This window comes from Phanerochaete carnosa (genome assembly GCF_000300595.1).
Source record: "Phanerochaete carnosa HHB-10118-sp unplaced genomic scaffold PHACAscaffold_9, whole genome shotgun sequence".
Taxonomy (NCBI): Eukaryota; Fungi; Basidiomycota; class Agaricomycetes; order Polyporales; family Phanerochaetaceae; genus Phanerochaete; species Phanerochaete carnosa.
In genome coordinates this window covers 314,091-340,929 of record NW_006767636.1, presented here as the reverse complement: position 1 = coordinate 340,929, position 26,839 = coordinate 314,091, and the positions used below count along the sequence as shown (strand labels likewise).

At 55.8% G+C, this 26,839-nt stretch overlaps 9 protein-coding genes across 9 annotated transcripts; 5 read left to right on the top strand and 4 right to left on the bottom strand.

Annotated features, from left to right (window-relative positions):
* Nucleotides 1-2,463: 2,463 nt before the first annotated feature.
* Nucleotides 2,464-3,238, top strand: PHACADRAFT_199086 (uncharacterized protein; the record flags this gene model as incomplete). The annotated part of the gene is made up of 3 exons (XM_007399327.1): nucleotides 2,464-2,819; nucleotides 2,888-2,928; nucleotides 2,979-3,238. 3 exons carry the CDS (start codon nucleotides 2,464-2,466, stop codon nucleotides 3,236-3,238), a joined length of 657 nt encoding a protein of 218 aa, XP_007399389.1.
* An 863-nt stretch (nucleotides 3,239-4,101) lies between these two features.
* On the bottom strand, nucleotides 4,102-4,712 carry PHACADRAFT_261800 (uncharacterized protein). Its single transcript, XM_007399326.1, has 2 exons — nucleotides 4,622-4,712; nucleotides 4,102-4,569 (listed from the first exon to the last, which is right to left on the bottom strand). The coding sequence occupies exon 2, from the start codon at nucleotides 4,491-4,493 to the stop codon at nucleotides 4,200-4,202; it is 294 nt and encodes a 97-aa protein (XP_007399388.1). The 5' UTR covers nucleotides 4,494-4,569; nucleotides 4,622-4,712; the 3' UTR covers nucleotides 4,102-4,199.
* A 93-nt stretch (nucleotides 4,713-4,805) lies between these two features.
* PHACADRAFT_261798 (uncharacterized protein) lies at nucleotides 4,806-6,339 on the top strand. Its single transcript, XM_007399325.1, has 9 exons — nucleotides 4,806-4,966; nucleotides 5,022-5,143; nucleotides 5,196-5,278; nucleotides 5,329-5,449; nucleotides 5,498-5,541; nucleotides 5,593-5,617; nucleotides 5,683-5,697; nucleotides 5,749-6,006; nucleotides 6,065-6,339. Exons 1-9 carry the CDS (start codon nucleotides 4,811-4,813, stop codon nucleotides 6,150-6,152), a joined length of 912 nt encoding a protein of 303 aa, XP_007399387.1. The 5' UTR covers nucleotides 4,806-4,810; the 3' UTR covers nucleotides 6,153-6,339.
* Nucleotides 6,340-6,446: 107 nt separating this feature from the next.
* PHACADRAFT_261793 (uncharacterized protein) lies at nucleotides 6,447-10,170 on the bottom strand. Its single transcript, XM_007399324.1, has 5 exons — nucleotides 9,917-10,170; nucleotides 9,790-9,860; nucleotides 7,814-9,736; nucleotides 7,448-7,759; nucleotides 6,447-7,389 (listed from the first exon to the last, which is right to left on the bottom strand). The coding sequence occupies exons 1-5, from the start codon at nucleotides 10,079-10,081 to the stop codon at nucleotides 6,660-6,662; spliced, it is 3,201 nt and encodes a 1,066-aa protein (XP_007399386.1). The 5' UTR covers nucleotides 10,082-10,170; the 3' UTR covers nucleotides 6,447-6,659.
* A 2,183-nt stretch (nucleotides 10,171-12,353) lies between these two features.
* PHACADRAFT_261791 (uncharacterized protein) lies at nucleotides 12,354-14,051 on the bottom strand. The gene is made up of 4 exons (XM_007399323.1): nucleotides 13,857-14,051; nucleotides 13,619-13,794; nucleotides 13,385-13,560; nucleotides 12,354-13,327 (listed from the first exon to the last, which is right to left on the bottom strand). The coding sequence occupies exons 2-4, from the start codon at nucleotides 13,700-13,702 to the stop codon at nucleotides 12,481-12,483; spliced, it is 1,107 nt and encodes a 368-aa protein (XP_007399385.1). The 5' UTR covers nucleotides 13,703-13,794; nucleotides 13,857-14,051; the 3' UTR covers nucleotides 12,354-12,480.
* Nucleotides 14,052-14,246: 195 nt separating this feature from the next.
* PHACADRAFT_261788 (uncharacterized protein) lies at nucleotides 14,247-15,895 on the top strand. Its single transcript, XM_007399322.1, has 8 exons — nucleotides 14,247-14,286; nucleotides 14,343-14,361; nucleotides 14,420-14,581; nucleotides 14,689-14,910; nucleotides 14,970-15,211; nucleotides 15,273-15,362; nucleotides 15,421-15,560; nucleotides 15,626-15,895. The coding sequence occupies exons 1-8, from the start codon at nucleotides 14,284-14,286 to the stop codon at nucleotides 15,750-15,752; spliced, it is 1,005 nt and encodes a 334-aa protein (XP_007399384.1). The 5' UTR covers nucleotides 14,247-14,283; the 3' UTR covers nucleotides 15,753-15,895.
* Nucleotides 15,896-16,599: 704 nt separating this feature from the next.
* On the bottom strand, nucleotides 16,600-18,274 carry PHACADRAFT_150064 (uncharacterized protein). Its single transcript, XM_007399321.1, has 4 exons — nucleotides 17,753-18,274; nucleotides 17,290-17,687; nucleotides 17,018-17,234; nucleotides 16,600-16,956 (listed from the first exon to the last, which is right to left on the bottom strand). The coding sequence occupies exons 1-4, from the start codon at nucleotides 17,928-17,930 to the stop codon at nucleotides 16,739-16,741; spliced, it is 1,011 nt and encodes a 336-aa protein (XP_007399383.1). The 5' UTR covers nucleotides 17,931-18,274; the 3' UTR covers nucleotides 16,600-16,738.
* Nucleotides 18,275-18,391: 117 nt separating this feature from the next.
* On the top strand, nucleotides 18,392-19,629 carry PHACADRAFT_212211 (uncharacterized protein). The gene is made up of 5 exons (XM_007399320.1): nucleotides 18,392-18,498; nucleotides 18,602-18,691; nucleotides 18,751-18,871; nucleotides 18,937-19,314; nucleotides 19,369-19,629. The coding sequence occupies exons 1-5, from the start codon at nucleotides 18,415-18,417 to the stop codon at nucleotides 19,485-19,487; spliced, it is 792 nt and encodes a 263-aa protein (XP_007399382.1). The 5' UTR covers nucleotides 18,392-18,414; the 3' UTR covers nucleotides 19,488-19,629.
* Nucleotides 19,630-22,309: 2,680 nt separating this feature from the next.
* Nucleotides 22,310-25,157, top strand: PHACADRAFT_101811 (uncharacterized protein; the record flags this gene model as incomplete). The annotated part of the gene is made up of 3 exons (XM_007399319.1): nucleotides 22,310-24,052; nucleotides 24,247-24,392; nucleotides 24,452-25,157. The coding sequence occupies 3 exons, from the start codon at nucleotides 22,310-22,312 to the stop codon at nucleotides 25,155-25,157; spliced, it is 2,595 nt and encodes an 864-aa protein (XP_007399381.1).
* Between the last annotated feature and the right edge of the window lie 1,682 nt (nucleotides 25,158-26,839).

The window sequence follows — 26,839 nt, the reverse complement described above, 5'->3', positions numbered from 1 at the left end:
TATATGGCCCGTATCCTAGCACACTCTACGCTGGAGACAGGGCCGGGCGCTGTACCAGGGAGTTGGCCACCAGGTGCTCGACCAGCAGGTCAGCGTGCATCTGCTTTCGCAAGTGCAGTGCAGACACTCCTGACGCGACTCACTAATTTTGCATAGCTCCCATGGCATAACTTGACTCTGAGCATATTACTTGGATTTTGCGGAACATGGGGTTGTTGTTTGCTTGCGGGATAACAGCTTTGAGAGGCTCACTCGGTCAAAGTCTACAACCGCACTGGAGTGGTCGATGGCGCCTGAGTATTGCGCAGCGAAAAGAAGCATTGGCTTGCTGTGGTGTATACCTGCCTCAAGAAATCCACTTTCTTCTCTCTCCGTTGCAGAATATACAGCGCCTTGAGCAAACTGCCCCCCGTCCTCTATTTGTCTCGTACAAATAGACTTACTTGTTTTGGAAGCAGGCGGGACTCGAGGGCGGGATGGCGGGTTAGGAACAGATCTATTTCTGATTCATGTCTCACGGCTAATCTACGCCATCAACGGGAAAGCCACAGCCACCGTGTGCTGGCTCGAAACCATCCCATCCCATCCCATCCATGTAGAATTGAGCACGCCTCCTGGTGCGGACTCTTGGCAGGCCCTTGTGGTGCCTCCCTGTGAGTCATCCACAATAGGGGAGTTCAGAGTTCGATTCTGACTGATTCTGGGTCGATTCTGCAGTTGATGCCGATTCACGGAATCGTGTGGTTTCGGGATCCCGGTCGGTCGATTCTGACCTGAAACGCGTGAATCGAGGTCTAAGTGCCAAACCGAGGCTGGAATCACAAGGCGCGCGTGTAGTGTTCAGAGTGAGCGGCGGTTTGACGTGTGATTTAAGTTCCAGAATCGCGCTCGCAAGTTGGCAGAATCGCGTCTGGAATCGCCTCAGAATCGAGCACTCTGAACATCTCTACTATGATGGTACCCTGGTTCATAAAATTTGGGAAAATCTGCATCCTGTAGCTTACCACATTCACGTTTCGCGGGCGGTTTTGCATGAGTCGATGTGCACACACCTTAGCTATATATTCGCATTTTATAATATTTTATTGAAGTCTTGCAATCGCAGCGGATCCTTTCCAGTGCACAAAGTAGGTCCTGCACAACTTTTTATAAATTTTGTCACACAAGTGTCACACCAGATGCCGTCGAGCCGTGCCTCTGCCGAGAAGCGGAGCCGTCTCTTCAAAGTCAACCTCAAGTGTCTGAGATCAGGCGGAGCAACAATTTCATCACGCCTTGCTCGTTCATTGTAACGCTCCACTAATGTTCCTTCCCTGTACATGTACATAGCACCTTTTAAACCAAATACGTTGACCAGTCATGTCTGGTGTAAGTACAAAAGTCTGAATGCAGTCGCCAGAATATTTGGTGGGTGAGATCTGGTTGGATCTAGCCATCAGTAGCATTTTTCGGCCAGTTTTGAACCGCTTCCGAGCATCCACAAAAACATCATATCGTTCCTTGCTGTATATCTGCCATAATATGGGTGTCATATTATAGTATGAATACAAGTCTATTATAATAAAAATATTCATAACACCTCCAGGGGCATATTGCAGCAGCAAGATTGATTTTATAAAGCAAGGAGCCTTTATAAACCAGGGGGCCAATGGTGGTTTCAGACACACCGCTGTGGAAGTCTCGGCAGGTCTTGATCCTATAAGCCCTTACGCGTACGCCCGGCTCAAGAGGACACCACTGTCTCACGCCAAAGTGCCGCACTCCCCGGCAAGGCAAGGCGCGCGTCTATTAAACTCCTATCCACTGCCACCTCGGACCCAAGATACCGATTCCAGGGGAAATCGCAAAGGTGATCACCTCTTATAACTTTGTTAATGGCAATTAGGACAGTACCCACCACTAAACCTGACTGAGCTGGCTGAGGGTCATCGATGTCGCGATAGCCTATGTTATTAACTCCCCCCTCGCAGGATAAGCTAAAGCTTATATTTCTTGCTGCGCTTTGTCCCTAGGGGCAACGCGCTCCCCTAATTTTCCTTTGGAGCTCTACGTTATAATCTTCGACCAATTCCAACCTTCTTTCATGAACATGTCCTTGCGTGAACACGTCCTTGCGCGAACACGAGCACGCGATGGCACTCCTGTCTCTCGTGTGCAGAACGCTCAGAGATGAAGGCCAGAAACGGCTCTTCTGGTTCATTGCATACAAATACTGCTATGACGGGAATACCAAATTGGAAGGGGAAGAACCAGAGTACAGCCTTCCTGCCTCACGCCAGCTCTGGCACGACCTGCTGCAAAGCGGCAATACACGAGCTCAGCGGACATGTTCGTGAGTGCACGTTCAGCTTCGCTCATGGGATATTCGGAAACCGTTTCTCCACCTCTACTTTGGTCCCCGCGACGCTACATTTTCGTCGCATGGAAAGGGTTACAATACAGCACATCATAGTCAACGCTGACATGATCAACACGCTCGTCAGCATGCCTTTTCTTCGTACTGTCATGATAGTAGAAGGCGCACTCATCGGACTCAGAGACCTGCAGTCCCACGAAACTTTGGCACTCTCCACGAACAAATGGACAAGTCTCATGTTCAGGCCAACTCTCTTCGGTCCGAGGATCGCGTGGCAGGACTTCCTGCAAAACATTGTGAATCTGGACAGTCTCGAATATATGTCGTACGATGCCTGGCGAATCAATCTTACAATCCTCCAATCCGAGTCTGTGGTGTTGCGTCTCAAGGAGTTGTCTGTTCGCCTATGGGACAACTTACCGACCAAGCTGGTTCCTATTTTGGAGCGTGCCCCTGGGCTCCTGTGAGTTTACTCGGACAAGTTGATCGTTGGTGAAGTGCTGACATCATCATCTGCTCACCGCTCCTCAGAGTGCCTTCAGGGCACTTCAACCGTTTCCCTCGGTCACTTCGTGGGTGTATCACATCAGCAGCAGGCACAGAAAAGATCGGATGGTCCTAGTCAACCTGCGCCTTCAACGGTCGCAAATAATTAACAAGCTGGAACCGACATTCCCGAACGCAGAGCGATTTAGATTTGGCGAGGCCATCGAATGGCGACGAGATAGTTCAGGGTCGAGAGAGTGGAGACCATGCGCGCACTTCCGGACCCTGCTCTTGGAGTTGCTGGTCGAGGAATACGACGAGATGCAGGGCGTGGCTGGGTTCCTAGCGGTCTTCCGAGCCGCCAATAATTACTGTAAGGACATGGAAATGTTATGACATTTGCCTCTGTACGGTGTCGAGTACTATGGACGGCTTATATGTTTGCGTACATATTCCAGACGATAAACTCGAGTATTGCGCTATCTGTGGAACGACTGCAGTGCTGTGTCCGCGTAAATAGATGCTGTTTGAATCTTGTAACATGATGTCATGTATTGCTGCAGCTACTACGACGTCCCATCTCGCGTCGGAGAGTTATTGTTGGCATTTCTGGAACTCAGACGCGTCGGCAGGCTAGACGCGTGGCTCGTTCTCCGCGCTCATCAGTACGGTAGGCATCTAGTATCATCCAGACACCTTGACAGCCTCTCGCGGTTGCACCATGGACCAAGACAATCTTCAATGATCTGGAAACCCTGCTCATGACCACGATCAATTCCTTCCTAGGCGACGTTATGCTTTCTCTGTCGATTCCTGGGCCCTCGAGGGACCCAACATAATACATCCCGGACTGGAACAGTGTGCTGCTGGTGGAAAACACGCTGTCCAGGGTGAACGTCGTCATGAGGTACTGCTGCAGCATCTGTTCAGATTCGCAGGCCTTGCAGTGAATGTGGAGAGTCAGGTGAGATTCGGGAGGACTGAGACAGAGGCGAGTTCTCGAGCACGAACCGATGGATGGTTATGTGCACGATGGATTAGTCGATTGCCCTTCGCACAGACGACGATGGGGAAGGATTCCCGCACAAGTCTCGGACGATGTCGCTTGTTGTTCTCCTCCGTGCTCTCCAGGGTATAAATTGTCGCTGACTCAGCATTTTCGCATCACATCAAAGCGCCAGACCACCGCACGATGACGGCAACTTACCGTGACCGGTTCTCCTAAACTGCGGAAAATCCGAGACAAGAGGGATATGCTGGGAGTAACAGCGACTCAGGAATGGCTGCTAATGCGACTCTCACGCGAGGTGTGCCCTATTGATCAATTATTTCGGAATTTCTTCACCATGACAAAAACCTACATGTTGACATGTCCAATCCGCACGAGATTGTGGAGATCCAAGAATAACAGATACCTGCGGAAAACGCGTGAGACACGTTGCCTGATGTGTTGCGGCTGGGCGTCGCCGGTCCAGTCAATCAAAATTCGTCCAGAGCCAGTACATATTCTTCGCTCTGTTGCACTATCTATTAGCACTGTGCTCTCTGCTTCAGGGGTCGTGCATGGCTGCTGGCGCTGAATATGGAACGATGCAACTTCAGATTCTAACAGGAACAAATAAACTGCGCCTCGAGTCACGGCGCCACCCATCCCGCCGCTTTCTCAGTCAGTGTGCGCTCACGAGTTGCCATGACCAGTTGGCGGAACGGCGGATCGCGTTATCCAGGTATGCACTCAAGCACCGGACTGCGGAACTGCTCTCTTTAAGCATCTCGCAGTCGCAATACTTGACTCAGCCCCAGTAGTACAATAAGCAGTGTCAGACGTCCAGCTCCGTAGTGTCTTCCTTCGGGCGTCCTACACTTCCAGGTGAGCAAAACCTGTGAGAGATGTGATATGACTAATCAGCGACATCTTTCTATCAGATCAACACTCCTTTACCTCCGCCGCCACCCTTGCCAGCAAAGATGGCGTCCACGCTACTTGTCCTTCTGCTATGCACACCAATACCATCGCTTACTACCCATGTACGGGGACCACCACCTGGCCCGCTTCACCGACGCTCGAATGTGCCGCCAGAAGGATACTTCGATCCGTTGAATAATGGCGGGAGCATGCTCACGGTACGACCTTCGGAATTGGTTTAGTAAGTACAGGAGCGAGCTGAAGAACGTGTAGCAAGTCCCAGGAACGTTTCCCGCTGGCTTGGGAGAGCCTATAAATGTTATCATATCTGAAGACTCTGACTCCGATGTCCTGAAGAATCAGGAGACAGATGGAGGCATGCTCAACTACTTCCTGTGCGTGTGCTACACAGCATATACTACACAGGGCTCTCACAGGAAATTGCAGCTCCTTTGGATATGCTACGGAATGTCTGGGGCAGCACTCGGGCGATGACCAGGCGGCGAACCTTGGGGACGGGAATGGGTACTGTGAGTAAAGCGATCGCGGGTGGAGGTGAGCATCGCATTGACGTCCGCAGTGAACGAGACTGCCGTTATACGGTGGGATTATGGAGACCCGCAATTGGGTTCGTGCAGGGAGACTATAGACGGTGGTGCCCACTTCCGAATATGGGTGCAGAATGGTAACGAAGCCGACAGGTGCGCTTCTCCATATTGACGTCGAAGAAACTTGTCTGATCTTTATAGCGGCGCTGTCTTCGTGGCCGCATCGTATGAAGAATCGCTAGCTGGTGTGTGCTGCGTTATTTTCTATCATAAGGATGGACTTTGATTAAGTGTAGACGAACATGACATCATCTACAATGGGTACGTCGTCACACCCATGTGGGCACAAGAGCTCGCGGAATTAACTTAGGAATGCTTCGTCATAGCTACAATCTTGGCCGGTGCGTGAAAGCACTGATAAGACGCTCTCGATATGCTCATTGTCCCCACAGAGATTGGATGATCGGGAATGCCACCAATCAATCGTCCATAATACCCACAAGCAATGTCACCAACCAGACCACCTACAACGGCCAGACATCTTTCGGCGGCTACACCTACGAAACTAACGTCAAGTATATCAGCGGCTTGCTGCAGAACACAAGCCAAGGTATTAACCACTATCTCACGGTGGGTGGAAACGGCGTGAACGCTGTAGACGGTTTGGTTGCCGTGATGCAGGTTAGCATTGTCGAAAGGCCGGCTACTTCGTAAGCTCCCTCTCAATTTCATCCTCGGCAGCCCTTCCTGACAAGTGAACCTTTGCAGCGGCGTGGGGCACATATCTGCGCCGTCAGTACAGGCTTGGCTCCTTTTTGCCCTGGTGGCACTTTCCTTTCCCCCCTCTCTCTTTTAGACGCTATAGAGTGAACATGGCTCTCGGACTATAACCTCATCTCATATGTTACACCATCTTCAGCGTACACCCAAGGAACACTCCCCTCGTTATACCCTGAATAAGGGATAGATATACATCTCCGGCCTAGTAGTTCTGCGCTCAGTAGCCCGCATGCTTTGCATGGATTGCACATCTGTACAATGACATTCATTACGACTATTTTATGACCGCGTCTGTACATGCATTATATCTTTACAGCCTTTCAAAATTTCTTTTCGGATTCAATGTAAGCAGCTCGATCACATAGATTCAGGCAGCATAGGAAGTACACAAAAAGAGTGCTACAGTATTAGAGGACATTGAACGAAAGGCGGGAGAACAAGATCACCAGGGACAACACCAGTGAGCGTCGAAACACAGGCACAGAGCCCCACCATTGACAGGGAACATATAAGCTAAGATGATGAAAGAAAGGGACGCGTGCACAACACAGAGGAGCATGTAGTTCATACAACACAACGGAGCTTACCGGTCGCCGCCGTTGGCAGTGCCCCGGAGCCGCGACACGCCACCATTGAGGGGTGTGGGCTCGTACGGCAACTCGGGGCTGCGCGGCGGCGCGTTGTACGCGTTCATGATCGTCGCGAACGGCGCGGGCACTGGCGTCTGCGTCTGCGGCGTCTGCGCCGCGGACGGCGGGTACGGCGAGCGCTCGTGGTAGCTGCTCCGGGGCGAGTAGGGCTCGCGCTGCAGCACGGGCGAGTGGGACGCGGTGCGCTGCGGCACGACGGGCGAGTGCGCGGACTGTGAGCGGGACGGCGGGAGCGGGGACGGAGCCGCGGGGCGTTCCTCCGCGGGACGAGGCTCGTCGCTCGTGAGCGACTGCACGCTCGTGCGCCGCGCACGGCCCGCCCGGTCACGTTCTTCGCGGTCGCGGTCGCGTGGCGGCTGGGCCTCTTGTTGCTGGTGGAAGGTGATCGACTTCATAGGCGTGCGATCCATGATGCTCGCCATTGGGTGAGGGCCACTCGGCTGCCCGTTGCCTTCGGGGGTGTCCACATGGATGATCTGTAGCTCCTTTCCGTCCTCTCCTTTGTGCGACGATCCAGGTTGGGGAGACGGCGTCGCCGCCATCGAGATGACGCTCATGGTGCTGCCGTTGGCGTTGACGACAGTGCTGCTCTCGGCCTCTTCGGCCTCATGGGTGCCGTCAGGCAGAGCTGGAATGACGGCGGCGTGACGGCCCCCTAACGGTCTGCGTCGACCGCAGAAGAATGAGCATCTGGGATGCGAGACCTAGAATCACCACTCACCCTCCCTCGACAAAGTTTTGCCAGACGTAATCCCTCAAGCGATCTGCACCGGGAAGTTCCTGGATCAAGTGCTTAATCGTGTTCTGGCCCAAGCCGAAAAAGTCAGGTCCGGAGACACTGTTGCTATGCTGGCGGTTGCGAATGTGGTTGGCGCTGCGGACAATGACCGACCAGGCACCCGTCGCTGTGCCAGCAATGATAGGCTCGGGCAGCTCTTCGCAGGAGATCTGGAACTTTGGTCCATCGCCGCCGTCGAGGATTTTGCAGCGGTAGACTGCGTCTCCGTTGGGGTCCACAGTCGAGAGGTAGCGTCTATGGGGAACACGTAAGTGATCCCGCAAAGTGCTACGATGGGCCAGAACTCACCGCGTAACCTCATATCCTACCGGGAAGATGTACCTCTCTGTGTGGAAGTGCTCCCGCATACAGATCTCTCCGAGACTGACAACAGTCATGATACCGACGTTCAGCGGAAGAATTGGCCTGCCCTTCTTGTCCCTGGGCACCATCGGAATGCTGTAGCTCCTGCTCGTCACCGTGTGTGCCTTCAGCCGCTTGGGTTTCGCACGCGAGCCCGGGGGCGGACCACCGTTTCCGGGTCCTCCGGGGTGCGGATAGTAGGGCATGCCGCCTCGAGAACCGCCAGGGCCCAGGACGATCTGCTGGGGGTAGTGGTAGCCGGGTGGTGGAGGCACGGGATGCGGTGTGTGCATCGGCGAAGGGCCTGCACCCATGCTCATCGGCGCCGGGGACCGACCGTCCTCGAACTGTGCATAGTACCTGCGACGTTCTTCTTCGTATGGATCGTGGGGATGGTACCGGTAGTCGCCGGTCGGGATGGGAACGCCGCCTGGAGGGGGCGGCCACCCACCCCAGGCAGCAGGCGGTGGCTGTCCACGGTAGTCGTCGCGCGGAGGTTCACGATGATCTGGATAGGCGCGATAACGGTCGTGCTCGGGAGGGGCTGAAGTAGACGGGGTGTGTGGGGTGTGTGGGGTGTGTGGGGTGTGTGCGTAGCGATCGTCGACGATGGAGGTGCTGGGTGAGTTCGTATCTTTCCGTACTGGGCCACCGCGTGCAGAAGCACTCTCTGTCGGCGAGACACGCGCAGCATCCAAGGGTTCCATGGGCGGAGGAGTCGGGGGACGACGTTCTTGTAACTGACGTTCGCGGTCAAGAACCATGAGACGCTCCCTCTCGCGCTCGCGTTCGCGTTCGATTTCTTTCTCACGCTCCCGCTCCCGCTGTTCTCGCTCATGTTGTTCTCGCTCACGCTGGTCTCGCTCATGCTGCTCCCGCTCACGTTGCTCGCGTTCGCGCTGCTCTCGCTCCCTCTCTCGCGTGCGCTCCAGCTCCTCCCTTTCTCGCTCCCGTCGCTCCGTTTCCTCCCTCTCGTGCTCCCTTCGTTCCAACTCGAGCTGACGTTGACGTTCAATTTCACGCTCGCGCTCGCGCTCCATCGCGAGCCGTTCACGTTCAATTTGAGCCTCCCTTTCTCGCTGTGACTCAAGTTCGCGCTGTTCCATCTCCCTCTGCAGCTCGAGTTCGTTGTGACGCTGGCGATGCTGCATCTCCTGCTCGTACTGGTCTGTCTCCATCACATGATCTTCGTCGTGGCGATGGTGGTGTTGTTTGTGCGCGTGTTCGTGATGGTGATGCGCATGACGATGGGCGTGTTGGGGCGACGGCGGCGGCGGCGACGGCTCGTGCTGGGGAGGCGCGGGGGGCTTGATGCGCAGGCGGGTGCTCCCGCCGTTGGTGGTCACGACGATGGAAGGCGCCGGAGAGGCTGCGCTACGACTGTCTCGCTGAGAGCCCGGCGGAGGCGCGAGAGTGACGGGAGGACCTGTACCTTCGCGCTCCCTTTCCGAGCCACCGCGCTGAACGTCCCTGGTATCCGCCGCCGCACCGCTGCCGCTGCGCGCACCGGCGCTGCTCGCCGAGACTGCGGCCTCGCGTTCCTTCTCCTTGGCGCCGCCGCGCCCGCGAGGGCGACGTGCGTTCCGGCGTGCCTCGCGCTGCTCCTCCTCCATCCGCTCCTTCGCCTCGGCCTCCATGCGCCTGCGGGCGTTGGGCCCGACGTGCTTACTCTGCAGGATCGGGTCGACGGAGGCGTCCTCGTGTTCAGATTCCGCGATGCCCTTGTCAAGGTTCACGATGAAGCGCCGCTGCGCATTTGGTTGCACGAGCGAGCGGGGGTATGCTGTCGAAACGGCGGGCATGGTGTACGGGTGCGCGCCCTGCACCTGTTGTGCATTTTCCAGTTCGGATATTCGGTCAAGTAGAAGGCTGGAATTGGGTTTTAGAGTCTGCAATGTTGCGTAAGCAAATAAAGGACACACTTTCTTTCGGATCTCCACTTGACGTTTCTGTCTCCCGACGCATGAAGTTCAATAACAGTCTCTTTGTATCTCTGCCGAGGTTGAGGATCAGCAACTACCAGCGATGATCCCATCGCGAATGACTGACCTCTTCGAGTTCGAAGAACTTTCGCTTGAGTCGTCTGTACTTGTCAGGTAGTTCCTGATTTTCTCTTGTCCTGCTGTCACTGGAAGTCGATTGTGCAACTTGCGTGGGCAGCGGAGGTGGGCCCATGACGACGTCGCGGTCGATGGGTGTCGACATCGTAGCCATCGTTGGGTGACTCGTTCGCGAGGGACGACTCATGGTTGCCAATGATTATGACACACTAGCGGACACGATCAGCGCTGAAATCGCCGACGCCGACGCTGGGAGAGTTGACGTTGTTGACGTCGCTGGGGGCGGGAAGAGGGCGATGGGAGGAAAGGGAGAACCCGGGGAAGGACGATTATGGGGGAAATACGAGCGTTGATTTGGCAGTTTTGTTTTGGAATAGCCACCAAACCCAATTCACTTCCGAAATCTAACTGCTGCCTGGACTCGAACGGTCAGGAACGCTGCTCTTGGCGGGCCTAACCCCTTCAAAAACTAGACTAAATTATGATACAATATTCTCTGTATTCAGCTGTGTCATCGACGTGCAGAACTCGTGGTGGATGATGGACGGTCCGGCCGTTGCTTGGGGGGCGGAAATGATTGTCGGTCGAATCGAGTCGCCAACTTGCGTGGCGTAGCGGTACAAGCGCCGTCACCCCATCCATTTCGGGACGTCCCCATCAGATTCCACCTGAGCTTGTAGCCAGGCGCCCGTTCCACTACGCTTCCAGATATGGCATCACCCCTGACATGGCCGCATCCGGGCGAGGTCTCAATTCTCCGCGGGCGGTGTGCATCATGCGACATGCTGGCGCTCCCATGGACGGCCCTACTCGCTCCGGAGCAGTGCCCATGCTGCCTTGCATCCGAAAGGACCCGCACCGTCTGAATCTCAGCGGTGAGGGACCGGTGTCATGGTGAGAAGCGGAGGTGTCAGGCTGACTCTCAACTTCTCGCGTCTGCTCTCACGGCACCTTTCGTTAGGGAGCGTCTGTTGCCCTTCTGCCAGACGCCAGCCACATCTGACACATACCATCCGTCCCTATCAGCCCGCCACTATGACCCCGCCTGATTGCGATGAAGCCGACGGCTGCTGCTGTATTAGCATATCGCTCATCACGGACGCATGGGCTGAGCCTGGCTATGCCTGCCAGAACTTCGCATCGCTTGATCATGCCTCGCGCCTTGTGCGGCAGGCCCAACCTTGTCCCAAGCATAGCTAGAGAGGGAGGTGGGGCGACAAACTTGGCGAAGCTAATCTCGTCCCAATACAGCTTGGCTTCAGCCACGAGGTGCAAGTCGGCGCTTCCGTGACCGTCGTCATCACCACCGCGTCTTCTCGTTCTCACAGCATTCGGGCAGGTCAAAAGCACTCTCGGCGCGTGCGGACATCTGTCCAGCCCGACACTCCCGCTTGCTACGCCCCGCGACGACTCTCTTCGAGCGAGGCAGCACCGCAGCCCGCGTCGCGACCCCGCCGAGGCAGTGCATCAGACGGACGTCCTCCGAGGCTGCGGGAGAGCGCCGAATAGGGTTTAACCTCCCATCAGTGACACGTCCCGAAAAAAGTCATCTGCCAGAGATCGGCCTCTGCTGCCGCAACGCCACCACCACGAAGCAGCCCCTCTTCCCCATTTGCGGCAATCGCAACATCAACTCCCACGCTCCCTATTCGGGATCCCACTCACGCCCGCGACCTAGACCGCCAGGCCTCCCGCCGACCGGCCGCGCGACGACGACGTGCAGGCTGCTCGCCCCGTCGGGATCATCGCTACCCACACTGCTCACGGCTTCGATCCATTCTGCGCAGCCTTTCACAGGGCCATGCACGTTCTCAGGCAGTACCACGAGCAGACACTGGTGCTTCTGCCACCACATGTGTTCACGGCAGCAGCTCAGAAGTCGGCGGCCATCAGGACAATTTTGTCTGATACGCTGCTTACAACAGATGTTCCATAGACCCGGCGTTACTTATTGCGATAACTGCCTTCGCACCCTCGTTCGCAGCTTCGTATCGCAAGCGCGTCCGCAGGCAGAGGCCGCCTGTCAGCACAGATACAAGGGGCAGTCCGTCACTCATGCACAGAGACGCGTCGGGCCTGTCACAGTCTCTGGGTGGCAGTGTCGGCCTGCGACAGCTCACAAACCTGCACATGTCGGGTCTCAGCTTTGTGGCGTTGCAAAACAGGCCATGAGAAAAACACATCGCGCCCGACCCGGATCGGCGCGGAACCGGGCGGAATCCCAACCACCTCGTATGTTTCCGCCGGACAGCAAACGTAATTCATTTGCTGAGTTCGAAAGCTGGACTCGTTCCAAGTTAGCTGGCTGACAGCAATACATCAGCCAGCGCTGGCAGCGTTCTCACAACTCAATTGAAGCGGGATGCGGGATGGGAGTCGGAGTACCTCGTCTGGCTGGGTTCTAGGTTACACAAGTGAGAAGGTATCGAAGTGCTGTTGCAGTCGGTTGATCGGAATTGTGCGGCCCAAAGTCATCTGTCATCTGTCAAATGCGCCATAACTCGGCAAACGAATAATCAGGTTCGAGCTTGGCTAAATAGAAAGTGGCAACGGCTACGGTTCGCTTTGCGCCGGGGCGACAGTCAAATCTTGGAAATGCGCAGCGATGTTATCTTCCTCCCTCATAAAGAGCTCTTTCACACTCTCCATCGCAGCCCTCCGACACGACGGCGTCAGCGCGAGGCGCAGGTCGCTGTCGGCCTCCAGCAGCTCTTGCATCATCCGCAGCCTGCCGAGCACGTCGACCGCCGGGCGGTGCACCATCAGGTCGTTCTTCGTCGTCGTCTTCCAGATCGAGTTCCACGTGCTGAGGCAGCCGTGCGCGTGGTACGTGCAGCCCTCGGGGCGCGCGAACGTCGGTGGGGTCTCGCGGATCTGCTCCCAGCGGCGCACGAGCGAGAAGAAGCCGCTGAGCAAACGCGCCCGCTGCGGTGGCGTCATGGTGTGCCGCTCGCCGCCGTCGGCCGCGAGCAGCGGCTCATACGCGCACTCGAGCCGCTCGTTGCACGCGATGAGCGTCTCGTAGTAGCTCACGCCCCGCAGGCGCGCGAGCCCGTGTTGGTCCGCGACGTCCATCGCGTATACCGGGTTCGCGAAGCCGACCAGGATCAGCTGCACCCACTTCTCGACGGCGTGGTCGCACAGCCGTTTGTGCCCGCAGAGCAGCGCCACCTCGATGATGCGCCGCAGGATGGGCGCTTTCGACCAGGCGGGTTCGGGTGGGTAGTACATCGCCCGGTAGGCCCTCCAGGGCTCGGCAGGGCACTCTGTCACCTCGCACAGCGCCGTCATGGCCCATGCCGTCGTTGTGACAAAGTGGTACTTGTTTGCCATCTGCGCGACTGTCAGCAGCTGGCATATGTTGGCAGGGTTTGATCTCAGTTCGTGCTGCTCGGCGGGTCTGTAAACGGATACATGATGAGGCGTACGACGGTCCTCGTCTGCCATGACAACTCACAAAGCGTAGAGAATCACCAGCAGAGCCTCGAAGTCCGAGGCGGTTTCCCCTTCAAGGACAATGGGATGGTCGTCTGAGTAACCTTCCCTTGGAAGGTCTCGGTCATCGTCGCCGGCAGGCATGCAGAACATATCTTCGAACGCAGAAGAGTCCCGGCTCAGGATAAAGCGGTGAATCTGGACGGGGATTGCCAAATTTAGCTTCGGATCGAGGTCCATGCAGACAGCTACGCACCCTAAACAATGTAGCTTCTATCCGAAGAACACAGTCTCCATCATGCATGTAGAACTTTGAATGTCGCGTAAACGCCTCGACCATCTCGTCTGTGACACAATCGGTAGTTGTCGATGGTGTCTCTTCGTTTCCAGTCTCGAGGCGTCGCCGTTTCGATATGCGTGCTGACTCCAGGTCTGGTGTGGACATGCGCATGAAGTGTGGGGCAATGGTGGGGCAGAGAAAGCCGTATACATACCTTGGGCGACATCTGTGTGTGGCCTGACCTGTGGGACCAAAGAGGCTCCGGACATGGTTCAGTATCTCAAAGGCAAAGCGGCGTGTTCGGTATTTGTTGAGGTCAGTTGACTCAGTTCAAACTGCGTAAGCGGCGTCGAGGTCCGAAGACGAGCGGTAAGGGTCGGCCCCCGCACGCAGTACGGCCCGTAGCTTGAAATAAACGAGAAAAAACGATAAATAAAGATGATGGATGGAGTCAGGACATGGCTTTGGTCGACTTCGTGGCGGCGAGTCTTCGCTTGGCTCGCACGGCACAGCATGTCGGGGCATGCCGACGTTTAGGCGCCCATGAAATTTCCTGGCGGGATCGCAGCGAGCGGTCCAATTGCAGTCAAGTGCTTGTCCTACTGTCTTTACGAACCCTTCCCTAGACTCTTTTTTTTACGATGGTACGCAGTGTCATTCACTTTTATGTTGGAAAATGAGCTGAAAGAGCTGCCTCCAGAGACCCATTCTCCTCCAAGGTGCGGCCAGGACGTAAGCGTGTACACACCAGTGCTCATTGGCCTGGCGGATGACCAGGACACGAGCGTTCACTCACACAAATCAAGTTCAATCGCGAAGGAGATTTGCTGTTCTCATGCTCAAAAGATCATGTCATCAACGTCTGGTTCGCCGACAATGGGGAGCGGCTGGGAACGTATAATGGACACAACGGTACTGTCTGGACAATCGACGTCGACTGTACGTGCAGAGCTTCTCTTGTTTCGACCCATGCTTAATGATCTGTTTCCCCTTGCCCTCGCTGTGCTTTGACTTCCATCGTGTCGTTCATTCACCCCGAAAATAAGCTCTATCCCGCTTCCTGGTCTCTGGTTCCGCCGACAACACCATGCGCCTCTGGTCCGTGCAAACCGGCAAGTGCCTGTATAGCTGGGAGTTCCCCACTGCCGTCAAGCGCGTTGCTTTCAGTGAAGACGACGACCAAATCGTCTGCATCACCGAGCAGCGCATGGGTCACCAGGGTGCTATCCGCGTCTTCGACATCGACCGCGAAGGCGACGGCACGGACCGTACGCCTGTCTCCTCTTTCTCCCAGGAAATCCGCTGACCTGCCGTATCGCACGTGCAGAATCAAAAGAGCCCGTCTCGTTTTTTAACCCGACGAGCAGCAAAGCCGTCGTCTGCGCCTTTGCCCACACCCCAAACCTCATCCTCACCGGGCACGAGTCCGGAAAAGTCGCGCTCTTCGACGCCAGCACCGGTGAAGAGGTCCAAGCCAACGAGCGTGCGCACATGGATGTCATCACCGACCTTCAGCTCTCGCCCGACCGCTCGTATTTCATCACCAGCAGCAGAGACAAGACTGCACGAGTGAGTCTTCACCCTGCTAATCGGATTTAGAATGGTAGCGTTGACTGTTGTATCGGCACAGCTACACGATACACGGACGCTGATGGTCCTCAAAACTTACACCACAGAAACGCCGCTGAACAGCGCGGCGATCGCGCCAACCAAGCCCTACGTGAGTGTCTCTTTCTCGGATTGTTTGCATTGCGAGACTTGACCTCCCTGGCGTGCAGGTTCTTCTCGGCGGTGGTCAAGACGCAATGAGCGTCACAACAACATCGCTGCGGCAAGGCAAGTTCGAGACCCGGTTCTGGCACAAGATCTACGAGGAGGAGGTCGGCCGTGTCAAGGGCCACTTCGGCCCCGTGAACACGTACGTCAGCCTGTCCCCCCCCTCTTGCCGCCTTCGAGCTCACCCTGTGTTTGCGCGCGCTCTAGGATCGCGGTCTCCCCAAAGGGCGATTGCTACGCATCTGGCGGCGAGGATGGCTTCGTGCGCGTGCACCACTTTGACGAGAGCTATTTCCGTGCAAAGCCGTATGGCGACCTCGAGATCGAGGACTAGCTGGCGGTGGCTTCCCTGTTTTCGTCATGCATGTTCTGTTTTGCAATGTACATCGTGGAACCCGCATTTTTGTGATACGCGCCGCAATACGCTGCGTGTCTGCTGCACTCTTGTGAAGAAACTGAGGCAGAGTTGTATTTGGCGATTTGCGAGTGGTATCTACTCTGCGCTTCTTTGCGATTCCAGCCAAGTCCGACTTCAACGTTCTATTGCTCATGCTGCATGGATTTACGTGGCGACGTTGATGTCATGCGGATACTGGAACGTATATCTGTCGTCGCCAATAAGGATCGGTTTGCGTACATGGACCGGCGTCCGATAGCAGTCAGGAGATGTCACACTGATCCAATGGAGGTGGCCGGCTACGGATATGTGGAGGCTCGAAATGATTGGATCGAAGAAATTGGAGACGGGTACGGTTGTTGGAAACAGAAGGAGATTATTGACCCAGAGGACGAGGACGCCCTAGTGGATGGACACCGTAGAAGCCCTCCTTCGATCATCTTCATCGGAAGTCACCGTCTTCACAACCATCCAAATTACACAATACTATTAAACATCTAAAAGTGTGGTAGGACAGGTCTATATGTATGACAGACTTGATTTCATCGCCGCTCTTGTTGTGCTGCTTAATGCATGCATTATCCCACGGACAATCTGCTGTAGCTGTATGTATAGCCTGGTCTCTATTTTGCCTTTCACATATCTGTCGTCTCATTCAGGACTTCGGACTACCATGTAGTTATACCATTCAAGGAACCTCTAAGCCTTCCCGTGTTCGTTAGCCCAGGAGCCAATATCGTGGTATTGTCTGTGGATTCGGTGCTTAGCGGGAGTTATGTATACCCCGACTCAGTCGACTCACGGAGGAAGGTCGAGCTGGGGAGGTGGTCCTTGCCAAGGCTGCCCAGGAGGAGGCATGAGAGAGATGACTTGCATCGGGAACTCCAGTTTGGTATCGTTCCCTATGCCTGGGAAGTCGACCTTTAACCGTACGCTATACTATAGTGTACGTCAGTAATCTGGATCTCGGATGTTATGTCAATCAGAATCGCCTCTAAGCTCAGGATCTCTGTGCTGAAAGACGGCGGACAGTCTAAGATGAAGGATGATCTAAACGCCACCTCCTGCCTCCACTGGCCTTTGTGCTTTTTCTCGTCATGAGAGTCATTTGAAGGGATCCAGACTTTTCGCGCAGCCTGCACTTGGAGGCCGTCGTAGAACTGCGGGTCGTCGCTTTCCCCGAGCCCACCGAGTGAACCGACTGTGTTCACCTCCTCCTTCCGTGTAGCCCCGCGCCTTGACATAATTCACGTATACCATGTTGAGCTCGTACTTCTTCGAGTCTTGCGGCGGCTCAGGGAAGATCTCATCTTTCTCTTTGTGATCATCAAACTTCATAGTCTTCGTCACAGTGACGATGCTCAGGGTGACAGGTATGGGTGTCAGAATCGGGAGAGCGTTGGTGTCCGGGAAGATGAGCTGTGGGCAATCCGGGTTAGCTTACAAGTTTGCCACATATCTTCGAGTAACTCACGGTTGCGTGGACCTGTGAGTAGTCACCCCAGATTCCTCGGCGAATTTTGTCCCTGGCTTCATAAGTCTTCCAACCACCGTTCCATCCTGCGCTCAACGCCGACCGCAGCCTCACGCCGCGATTATCGACAGGAAGGACAGGGAAAGATTGCTGGACCCTGTGGTTAAAATGAAGGCCATGGCGCTCTCCTACCGCCTCGAGGAAATAGCCGACCGTGCCCGACCAATGGAGGCCCGAGTAAAAGCACGAGGGAGGAAGGTTGACGGGTAGAGTGAATCGGAACGGCAGCCTAAGGACATGTGTATTTGGCTGAGGGTACACGGTCGAGCCCTTCTTCCACAGTGAGATATTCGCGCGGCATATGTCGACATGCTGATAATAATTGGTGTCGCTAGTCCCTGAAGCTTGTGAATCTTCACGAGTAATCATCCTGTAAGCAGAAGTCAGAAGGCGTCGCCAGTACAAAAGTGATTGTGAACTAACGTCATGATGGCACCTCGTAGTTTGATATGAACCTCTTCGATGTCGTCTTCTACGAGCTTAGGAAAGTAGAGGTCTACAGCACCTTCAACAAACTCTCCCGCGACGTGTAGACGTGAGTTGAACACTAAGTTCACGGCATCGAGCGCGTCCTTGCCCATGATTGATTCGGTTGTAGTAGTAGAGGATGTTCAATATGTTGGCGAATATCACTCAAGCCCGTCGTGATTCATACCTGATCGTTGCGGAGGCAGTGTGTTCGGTCGCCGTATAGGGGAACACATGAGGATTCAAAGGCTTGCTGATGGGCTCGTCAAGGTGAAGACAGCTGTGAAGCAGGGATCAATAATGCTATACTGCTCCTCGCGTCGTCTGCACCAGTCTGGTAAACACACGATCTCTTATCACGTATGGATCATAACTGCACCGCCCAAAGCTGCTGCTACGCGTATGCTTTCAGTTGTCTTGCGTCAACGTAAGAGACTATCGTGTAGGGTGCTGCCGTTCGATCGATCTTCCGATTTAGATAGGCACTGGATACTATCACTAAGTTACCCAGAAGGGTTGTTGCTCACTGGCGCTCATCAGTGAGACGCCACTCAGGCTGCAGGAAACCGCCAACTGCCAGTGAGTGCACACCACACCATGGCGGAAGAGAATTCTACTTTGTTGACACGGCCTACGAAGTACAACATCGAGGACTCCAACATCGCATTGTTAAGGTCGGATGTACTTTCTCTCGTCCAGCTCGAGAGGTCTCAATGAGATGTTAGTCGCGCGGATGCCGAATGGAGAAAAAAGTCAGAGAGCACGCAGATAGCTTGTGATTTAGATCTGGCGGATTGCGAAGTTCGCCGTCGTCGAATGGCCCAAGGCGCGCTTTGGATCATTCTACGATGGAGACTCGTACATAGTCTTGCATGTAGGTACAATCCGAGACTGGAAGAGACAAACCGTACTCATTCGTGCCACTGTGTAAAGACATACAAGCCAAGCCCAGACTCGCAAGAGCTGGCTTACAACCTACACTTCTGGCTCGGTTCAGAGACCACCCAGGATGAGGCCGGCACCGCAGCCTACAAGACGGTGGAGCTAGACGGTCGTAAGTACGCTTCTGTGACGATGAATGGCTGGTGACCACTTTCTCACAGTGGCCATCCTTTGCAGATCTCGACGAGAAGCCAGTCCAATATCGCGAGATTCAAGGATATGAATCCTCCAAGTTCCCTTCCTATTTTCCGCACTTTCTCTGTCTCGAGGGCGGCGTGTCCACTGGCTTCCACCACGTCTCGTCCACGCCACCAGACAACACCCGCAGACTGTACAGGGTAACGGCTTCTGGCCACCAGCTGGTCGTACGCGAAGTGCCCCCAGAATCACCTAGCCTCGTGCCAGGCGATGTATATGTCTTGGACATGGGCAATAAGGTGTGGCAGCTGAACACAAAGGGTAGCGTCGGAAAGGAGAGGTTTAAAGCTGCAGAGTTTGACCACTCGCTGGCCACCGACAGGAATGTCACGGAGGCCTGCGAGGTCACGGTGTTCGGTGGGTGTAATTGAGAATGAAGGGTCGGAGGGTAATCTAACTAGAGTGATGCAGATGAAGGCGGACACGGCGCTGGCATTTTCCTCTCCGAGTTTGGACTGGAACGCTTGCCTTCCGGTCCTGAGGCACCTGGGCCTGATGTCAAATCGCCAGCACATGCTCCTTTCTGTTGAAGTCAGTGTTGTAAAAAAATTGGGCCTGCGTCGCAAAACACGCGAGACGAGAAGCATATATGCACCTTCAGTGGCGGCATTAATGTAGTTCTTGTCCTTGTTGCCACACTGTAGGCCGCAGCATGATCACCGTCGAACTCGCCGCCCCGCTGGACTGGTGGTCTTACTGTCAAATGTTACACCCGCCCCCGCCGGACTGGTCTTACGCACGGGTGCAGAATGATGTATTTTTGCTGCACTCTTGTGAGAAAACTGGTGTCGCGGGAGTTAGGATTGTGTCTGCCGATTTGCGAGTGGCATCTGTCCTGCGATGTCTATCTCCGATGCGACGTCTAACACCGACAGCCTGGCTTGGCCGCGGCAGCACACCGTTTCTACAGGTCTTAGTCGCTTTCGAGCGAGGCACAGCGATCAGGGGTGCTAAGTATCGTGCTCGATTTATTGCACCCGGTCGCTTCGGTCGGCAGACATGTCCGATTTCTCGCAGTCGACGTCGTCTACAGTCATTGGGACGTTCGTGATCCGCAGCTGTGCTATCAGTAAAGTAAAGCAAACCCAAGCGGTGTGATCTATGCACAGCCCAAAGCTCTTCCAGAGTTCAGCAACAATATTTCCCCCTTGCTAGTACGTGGCTGAGTGGCCGCAGTCCACGTTCTACCGCGAGCTCACACTAGACTGCCCCGCAGCCCGTTACCCTCTCCCGTTGGAGCACAGCTATACGACATGATATTGTTCGGCCACGGGAAGTTACCGCTGTACCCTTGATCGCCTCCGCGGAGCTTAATTGCCCGACCAGCGGAGATCTCTGCTAGCTGTACATACTGTACTGATTCCGGGGTCGCTGTCGCGGCTGCGGACCTGTCAACGCGAGCCTGACCACCCGTGTCGCGTGTTGGGGCACCTTTGCGCCGTTCGAGGGTCACCCTCGGGGTTATGATGTGAATCAGGGACTGCAGCTTCAGACTCCCCTCGATGCGACTGGTGTGCGCATTCCAGGGATTGGTCATGTCGGTGCTATGACGTGGGCGGCCCAACTTGACTCCAAGTGCTCCTTCCGCACGTGATTGATGCGTCGTTCCGGGAGATGCGGAGATGTGAGCGGGCTCAAATTGAGCAGAGTCTTCTAGGGTATCTTAAAGCTTCGAAGGTGTTATCACAGTAGAAACAGGGGCTGAGGCGGAATAGATTGTTGACAAATGAAGGCAGAGCGAGAAATTGCGAGAAATTGCAAGATAGCGCTGGAAGATGCTTGCGAAGATGACGTCAGAGCATATTGGTCTGGCAGTGGACAAAATAGGAGATAAAACCATGGACCCACTACGACGTCACAAGGCGAAACGGCATTGGACTCTCTGCGTACTTTCGAGTCCTACTTCCTTTCGACTCGCTGGTTTGACTTGTCGACACCTCGGGGACGCTACGACCCTGTCATCTCCGAGCCTGGTCTCACACCGTTCCAACACCCCTGTGCTCTCCTTTTTGGCCTTTGTCTTGTGTACCCCTTCTTCCGAACTGTGACCTCCAAGTCAAAGCGCTTGTGCACCGGTTTCCACACCACGTTGTCTTTCTATTGCGCCGATCCAAGGCTGCGCCTTTCCCCACCCCCGATTGCTCCACGGCGGCTACGTTCCATGGGCATAATCTTTGTGTTTACCTCCCAGGGATCCACCATTGACGGCGCGCTCCTAGGTTCAGAGTACGTTGCTTACGGCGTATAATATTAACCAGACGACGTACGTGCATGCTCTCTCCACCTCCCCCGACGCAGTGCCCTTTCTCACAGACGCTCTGACGCAGTCACTTCGACCACAGGCTTGCTTGCCCTGGCTGCCTCCCCCCGGATACACACCACTCCAAGGTGAACAGCTTCATGCTTCCCACCACCGCGTGTTCGGCTAATACATCTGCATGCAGGATTGCTTGCCGCCCCACCAGAAAACAACAAGATGCGGGCTGCCTTCAGCACGTCGCGCTCCCCTACACCGCAACTGCCCGGCGAACGCAGTACGCCGAAGCCAGATAAGACGGAGATGCCATCCGCGCAAGAGCTGCTGCTGTACGACAGCGAAGAGATAACGTGGCCGTTGTCGCTAGGAGCACGGCCGTCAGAGAGTCAGAGCGCGGTTGCTGAGCCGCCTGGGCTAGGAGGTGAGTCGCGGTCTTGTCGAATGGACTGTTGGGGTCGGCGCCGGTACGCGGCCGCGGCAGCGGGAACACGTGGCACTTGCCTTTCTTGGGAGATGCCAACGCCGCGCAGAGGGACATTGCTTCGCGCATTTTCTGGTGCCGTCTCGACTCGAGTTTAAGCTGCGCTCGAACGGCAGCCTCTGGTTGCGGCATCACTCAGCCGGAGTTTCAACTGCTTGTTTGCAGGTCGCATGCGCACCTGCAAGCGTCCAACATCACCGTCCACTCATTCCTTTTTCTGTCTCTCGTCTGCCCGTCCGAATCTTTGTCTCTCCTCCATCCTGGTCCGCGGGCAGGCTCTCCCCTCATCATTCATTCATATCATGTCCATTTCCGCTCGCGCATGCTAGACGTACCAGATCCTGACGCTGCTCTGACAGTCCTAATTACGCTCTTGTCATTCTTCCTATCCTTTCACCAGCACGTTCCTCCCGCGGGTCGCCGCTTACATCCTCTTCCTGTATTTTATAGTGCATGATATTTTCCCCCCAGCTGCCCACCCCCGCAACAGCTTTTTCGACGACGACGTCCAGAACGATCCCGAATTTTTCGATCGCCATCGCGAGCACCGCTCACGCGAGCCCACTCTTCAAGAGTCCTCGTCGGGGCATGCCCCCCAGCTAGGTCCATCGAGCATGCCTTCCGCACCAGACTCTGGAAAGCCACCAGGATCCTCGCGCGGACGCTCCTCCTCCAACGCGTCGCGTCGCGGCTCATCCTCACGACAGACTCCGAGCCAAGCGTTCCAGGCCCACTACCCGTCCCGGCCGGACCCTCCTATACGGCAGCCGAGTTACCACGGGCAGTACCAGTCTGCTGCCGCCGCACCTTACTCTCAACGCGCACCATACGGAGGTGGACAATACACGATTTCCCCTCCGCTACCGCCCGTCAGTATGGTTGGCCAGCCTGCTGCGCCTCAGTACTCCTATCCATCTCATCCAGGCCTTGTCGCTCAGGATCCAAGCATGCAGTCACGAGGTCTCTTGGGTTATTCGCCGAACCCGTTCATGCCTGCGATACAGCCGCACACCCCTATTTACACGTACCCGGGCCAGCAGGAGGCCGCTTCTCCGTCTAGCCAGTCCTATGTAAGCAGTCCGACGACCACGCCAGGAATTTACTCGTCCGCTTCTTCATCGCACGCTCTTTCGGCGACTTCCAGCAGCTCCCAGCAGTCTTACACGACTCCTTCGCCGTACGCTGCACAGTACCCTTCCACACCCTTCACCTACCCGTCGCACTCGTTCGGGAATTCGGGGAACACACTCTACCAGAGCCAGTTCTCGTATGGACAGCAGTACCGGCCCCCTATCCCTGCTGAGCAGGGGCAGGGGACGTGGTGGTATCTTCCGCCGGGTACACAGCCTGCCCCTTCACCACACTACATGGTGTATGACAACCCGTATCCGGCGATGGCGATGTACAACTCACCGCTCACCACTCGCGAAGCCGAGTCGTACAGTATGCCGCATTCCGCCCCACCTACAGTCTCTCCATTCCACTATCCGATGTCGCCTCGGCACCAAGCACTGCAGTCTCCATATGCGGTTACCACGCCCTCGCAACCGCAGCCACAGCGCCCACCTGGACCCGACCCTCCTCCATTAGCGGAGCCTTCCTCGCGGTCTGTCTCTGAACCTCCCAACAGTCAGGCGCCTACTTCTTCTGGGACAACGAGTCGCGTCGATCGACAGCACGCCCGGAGGCCGTACCATCCGAACCCCCCTGCGCATCGCTCAGAGTGGGTAATGTGGGCGGGGAACGTACCTTCGGATGCGACACACGACGAACTCTGGCGTTTCTACAACAGCTCTCCCTCTCCCGTCCCGTCCAACAGCAGCCATTCCAACGTCAGCGACACGGCCTCGCTCGGTTCCGTCTACGGAGGTGTTTCGTCGATCCACCTCATCTCGCGGAGCAACTGCGCTTTCGTGAACTTTGAGAGCGAGGGCCACCTGAGTGCTGCCATCGCGCACTTCAACGGCCTGTCTCTTCGTCCGAACGATCCGAGATGTCCCAGATTAGTCTGCCGAGTGCGAGCTCGGGAGGACGACTTGCGGGCAGGGGTCGGCGGGCAGAGGGGTGCAGGTATCCATGTGCGATACGCCAAAGAGCAGAGGCAGAGACAGAGGCAATCTAGAGTCGCGGCGAGCCCCGGGGCAATCTCATCGGAGCCGCCGTTGAGCTCACCCGAGGATCCAATGCCGATGATTAGCAGCTTGTCGTTGTCAAGCAACGAGGATGGACTCTATGTGCGCAGATCCAAGAGACCTGCACAACACTCGAGCAGCTCAGGGTCGTACGCGTCGTCAAACTCAAGCTTGTTCTCGCAGTTCTTCCCGAAGAGGTACTTCATCCTCAAGTCGCTGACCCAGGTGAGTGACGGTCGGCCCGCCTTGCTCTTTTTTTCTTCTTTTTTCGTTGCCACGTTTCGCGCACCTAGTTTGCGCCGGAGATACCATCATTCGCTTCTGCTGTGGGGTTCGGTGGGCTTAAGATGCGGCGGTGCCCTTTATCTCAACTGCCCGGCCTTTGGTTACACCGTGACTAACGCTCGTTTTTCCCACAGTACGATTTGGATCTCAGCGTCGAGAAGGGTCTATGGGCGACACAGCGGCACAACGAAGGCATCCTCGACCAGGCCTATCGCACCAGCAAGGACGTGTATCTCATCTTCGGGGTGAATAAGTCCGGCGAGTTCTATGGCTGTGCCAGGTCAGTGTGGCTTTCTGGGCCTGCCTGCCGCCGATGAATAGCTAACGATATCTTCACAGAATGGCTGGCCCTGTCCTGCGCCTTCAGGGCGAGCGGCAGGAAGGACAAAATGTCCCTTGGGCGTCAAGGCCGCTTGCCGGTTCTCCGTCTCGACGTGCGACCACCCCAGCCGCGTCAGTGACGAGCCCGTCTGCCTCACAACGTTACTTTTCGCCTGCTGACGGCGACCGCTATGAACAATCACCGCTCCCTCTCGACACCCCAGACGCCGATCGACCACTGCTGGAGCTGTCATCTCATACGGCTCCTGCGGTAATGCACGCCAAACATCGCCCACTAAGCAAACTCTCCGCAGGTCTTCCCCGTCATGGCGACCTGAGCTATAATGCAGGCATTGCGAAGGCTATTTTAGGAGAGCAGCCGATGACTGGACGTTCTGAGTCTGAGCCTGCGACCAGCGCTCTCGAAGACCCACCTTCGGAAGCGCCGGAGGCTGCTGATGAAGCGAAGGATGAGGGCCCAGTCTGGGGCGAGTCTTTCCAGGTCGAGTGGATTCGTACCGACAGCCTGCCTTTCTATCGGACTCGCCACCTTCGGAACCCTTGGAACCACGACCGGGAAGTGAAGGTGTCGCGCGACGGCACGGAGTTGGAGCCGTCTGTCGGACAAGCCCTCCTGGACGAGTGGGACAAGCCCGACCCGCCGCCGCCGCCGCGGCAGACAGCGCAGCACGCGCCGGACGCCACGCCATCGACGCCGGCGTAGAACGCCTCAGTGGGACTGCGATGCCCAACCACCCCTTAACGACCCACCTTGCGCATCTCACCAAAATATCACGCAACACGACGTACGACATACACGATTCGCATCGCACGTATTGCACTCCATGATCACCTTGTCAGTGGTGCATATCTTAATGCTATTCTAGTGCACGATAGGGTTCTCTCTGTAATACACGGCACTCGAAGAGCCTTGTCATGGAATTCATCTACTGTTCTTGGTTTATCGTTTCTTGGTTTTCTCTTTTCTAGTCGGGGATTTGGGGTTTTCCGGGTGTATAGGTTTCCGTTATCTAGTAGTCCTGCATCTTGGGTTAGTTCGCTGCTCCACACCGACCTCCTTGCTTGCATCCCAGCCTCCCTCGTCTTCTGAATCATTGTTGTTACATCATCGCTATTTCGCTGTCATCCCGTCGCTGATCCCCAGGCAGCACCGCTTGTAGCACTAGTTAGATCTGTTGTCCTCCCTTACTTCATCTGGCTTGTATAACTCGCGCCACGGCATAATACACGAACGCGCCTTCAGCGCTGAGTTTGGAATATCTCTGTCCCTGCTTGTCTCGTGCGTACCCCTTTTCTCCGTACTCCGCACCGTCTACCCATCGCCTCTTTCGGCCAACCGGCCAGAGCAGAATAGCTCAGGAACCAAGGGCATTAATCGTCGCGTAAGTCCGTCCACACCACCGTGCTGTCCTGTACTTACGTCCCGGGGAAAATTTATTAATTAAGTGGGTGACGCGTCCATGTTCTAGCCAGTGTGTGTACTAGGGAAGGCCTGATCTGATGCGCCGGTAGATAGCAGGCACCCACGTTGTGTGAATGGTACCTCGATGTGGTCTTGGCCCTGTCCTTTGCAGCACAGCTTGTCGGGTTCACAGCCGGTCTACGAGCCAGCACATCAGGGAATGAGAAGGCGAGTTACGTGTTCATCGTCGACGGAGCACGTACAGATAGCTGACATGCGGGAGATTGTCGTCGCCAGGGTAAGGACTCTCGCGGGAGAAAAACTAGCCTGTAAAATATCCAATATAGGGAGCGAGACGTTCCTGCCTCGGGAACTTGAGGCTATACTAGCTAGGGCCGACCGTGGTCGAGGCAGAGGTCAGTTGCTGGCAAGGCAGGATCTCTCATCCCGAGTTTCTCCAGCGAGGATCGGACCTTATTGTACCACCAGCCTCGAATACCCACGCGTCGGACGCGCGCCGGGAGACTCGGCGAGTGTCTCGTGTGAGGTGTGCGGAGTCTCCTTGAGGTAACGACCGCAGGAGATTTCTCCCTAGGTGTGCACGAGGTCCAAAATTTGCGCGAAGCCCCGGAAGCCGCGAGGGCGACTTAACACCCTGTGTTTGGTCCGGTCAGATCAGGCAAAGACAATGGCACCTCCGCCGTTGTCTCGTGCAGGAGCTTCTTGTCACTGCGCGTGATAGATCGGCCAGCATATCATCGGACATCTGCGAGGTACTGATTTTCTAGGCGGCGTGTGTGAACATGCAGCCCGCTCGTCCCACTCACCGCTCGCACATGTTCGGCTGGCTGTCTTTTCTGGATGAACATGAGGTGTGGCTGCGTAAATGACATGAAGTACACATTTTCGGAAATGTCTAGGAGCGGACAGACGTGGCACATCGGTGCAGAAGGTCATCGGGAGCACAGACTGCCTGCTTCCTG

Excerpts from the sequence above, each read along its gene's own strand:
- PHACADRAFT_261800 (XM_007399326.1), bottom strand. The coding sequence starts at position 4,493 with ATGGGTGGCGCCGTGACTCGAGGCGCAGTTTATTTGTTCCTGTTAGAA.
- PHACADRAFT_261798 (XM_007399325.1), top strand. The coding sequence starts at position 4,811 with ATGGCGTCCACGCTACTTGTCCTTCTGCTATGCACACCAATACCATCG. Across the intron at positions 5,279-5,328 it reads TGGGGACGGGAATGGGTACT|TGAACGAGACTGCCGTTATA; the intron begins GTGAGTAAAGCG and ends TGACGTCCGCAG. Across the intron at positions 5,542-5,592 it reads GTATGAAGAATCGCTAGCTG|ACGAACATGACATCATCTAC; the intron begins GTGTGTGCTGCG and ends GATTAAGTGTAG.
- PHACADRAFT_261793 (XM_007399324.1), bottom strand. The coding sequence starts at position 10,081 with ATGGCTACGATGTCGACACCCATCGACCGCGACGTCGTCATGGGCCCA. Across the intron at positions 7,760-7,813 it reads GTAGGATATGAGGTTACGCG|ACGCTACCTCTCGACTGTGG; the intron begins GTGAGTTCTGGC and ends TGTTCCCCATAG. Across the intron at positions 7,390-7,447 it reads CAAAACTTTGTCGAGGGAGG|ACCGTTAGGGGGCCGTCACG; the intron begins GTGAGTGGTGAT and ends CGGTCGACGCAG.
- PHACADRAFT_261791 (XM_007399323.1), bottom strand. The coding sequence starts at position 13,702 with ATGGTCGAGGCGTTTACGCGACATTCAAAGTTCTACATGCATGATGGA. Across the intron at positions 13,561-13,618 it reads TAGAAGCTACATTGTTTAGG|ATTCACCGCTTTATCCTGAG; the intron begins GTGCGTAGCTGT and ends ATCCCCGTCCAG. Across the intron at positions 13,328-13,384 it reads CTGGTGATTCTCTACGCTTT|ACCCGCCGAGCAGCACGAAC; the intron begins GTGAGTTGTCAT and ends ATCCGTTTACAG.
- PHACADRAFT_261788 (XM_007399322.1), top strand. Across the intron at positions 14,911-14,969 it reads CGAAGGCGACGGCACGGACC|AATCAAAAGAGCCCGTCTCG; the intron begins GTACGCCTGTCT and ends TCGCACGTGCAG. Across the intron at positions 15,212-15,272 it reads GCAGAGACAAGACTGCACGA|CTACACGATACACGGACGCT; the intron begins GTGAGTCTTCAC and ends GTATCGGCACAG.
- PHACADRAFT_150064 (XM_007399321.1), bottom strand. The coding sequence starts at position 17,930 with ATGGGCAAGGACGCGCTCGATGCCGTGAACTTAGTGTTCAACTCACGT. Across the intron at positions 17,235-17,289 it reads ACTCACAGGTCCACGCAACC|CTCATCTTCCCGGACACCAA; the intron begins GTGAGTTACTCG and ends GATTGCCCACAG. Across the intron at positions 16,957-17,017 it reads GGAAGGAGGAGGTGAACACA|TGCAGGCTGCGCGAAAAGTC; the intron begins GTCGGTTCACTC and ends ACGGCCTCCAAG.
- PHACADRAFT_212211 (XM_007399320.1), top strand. The coding sequence starts at position 18,415 with ATGGCGGAAGAGAATTCTACTTTGTTGACACGGCCTACGAAGTACAAC. Across the intron at positions 18,499-18,601 it reads TCGCATTGTTAAGGTCGGAT|ATCTGGCGGATTGCGAAGTT; the intron begins GTACTTTCTCTC and ends CTTGTGATTTAG. Across the intron at positions 18,872-18,936 it reads GACGGTGGAGCTAGACGGTC|ATCTCGACGAGAAGCCAGTC; the intron begins GTAAGTACGCTT and ends CATCCTTTGCAG.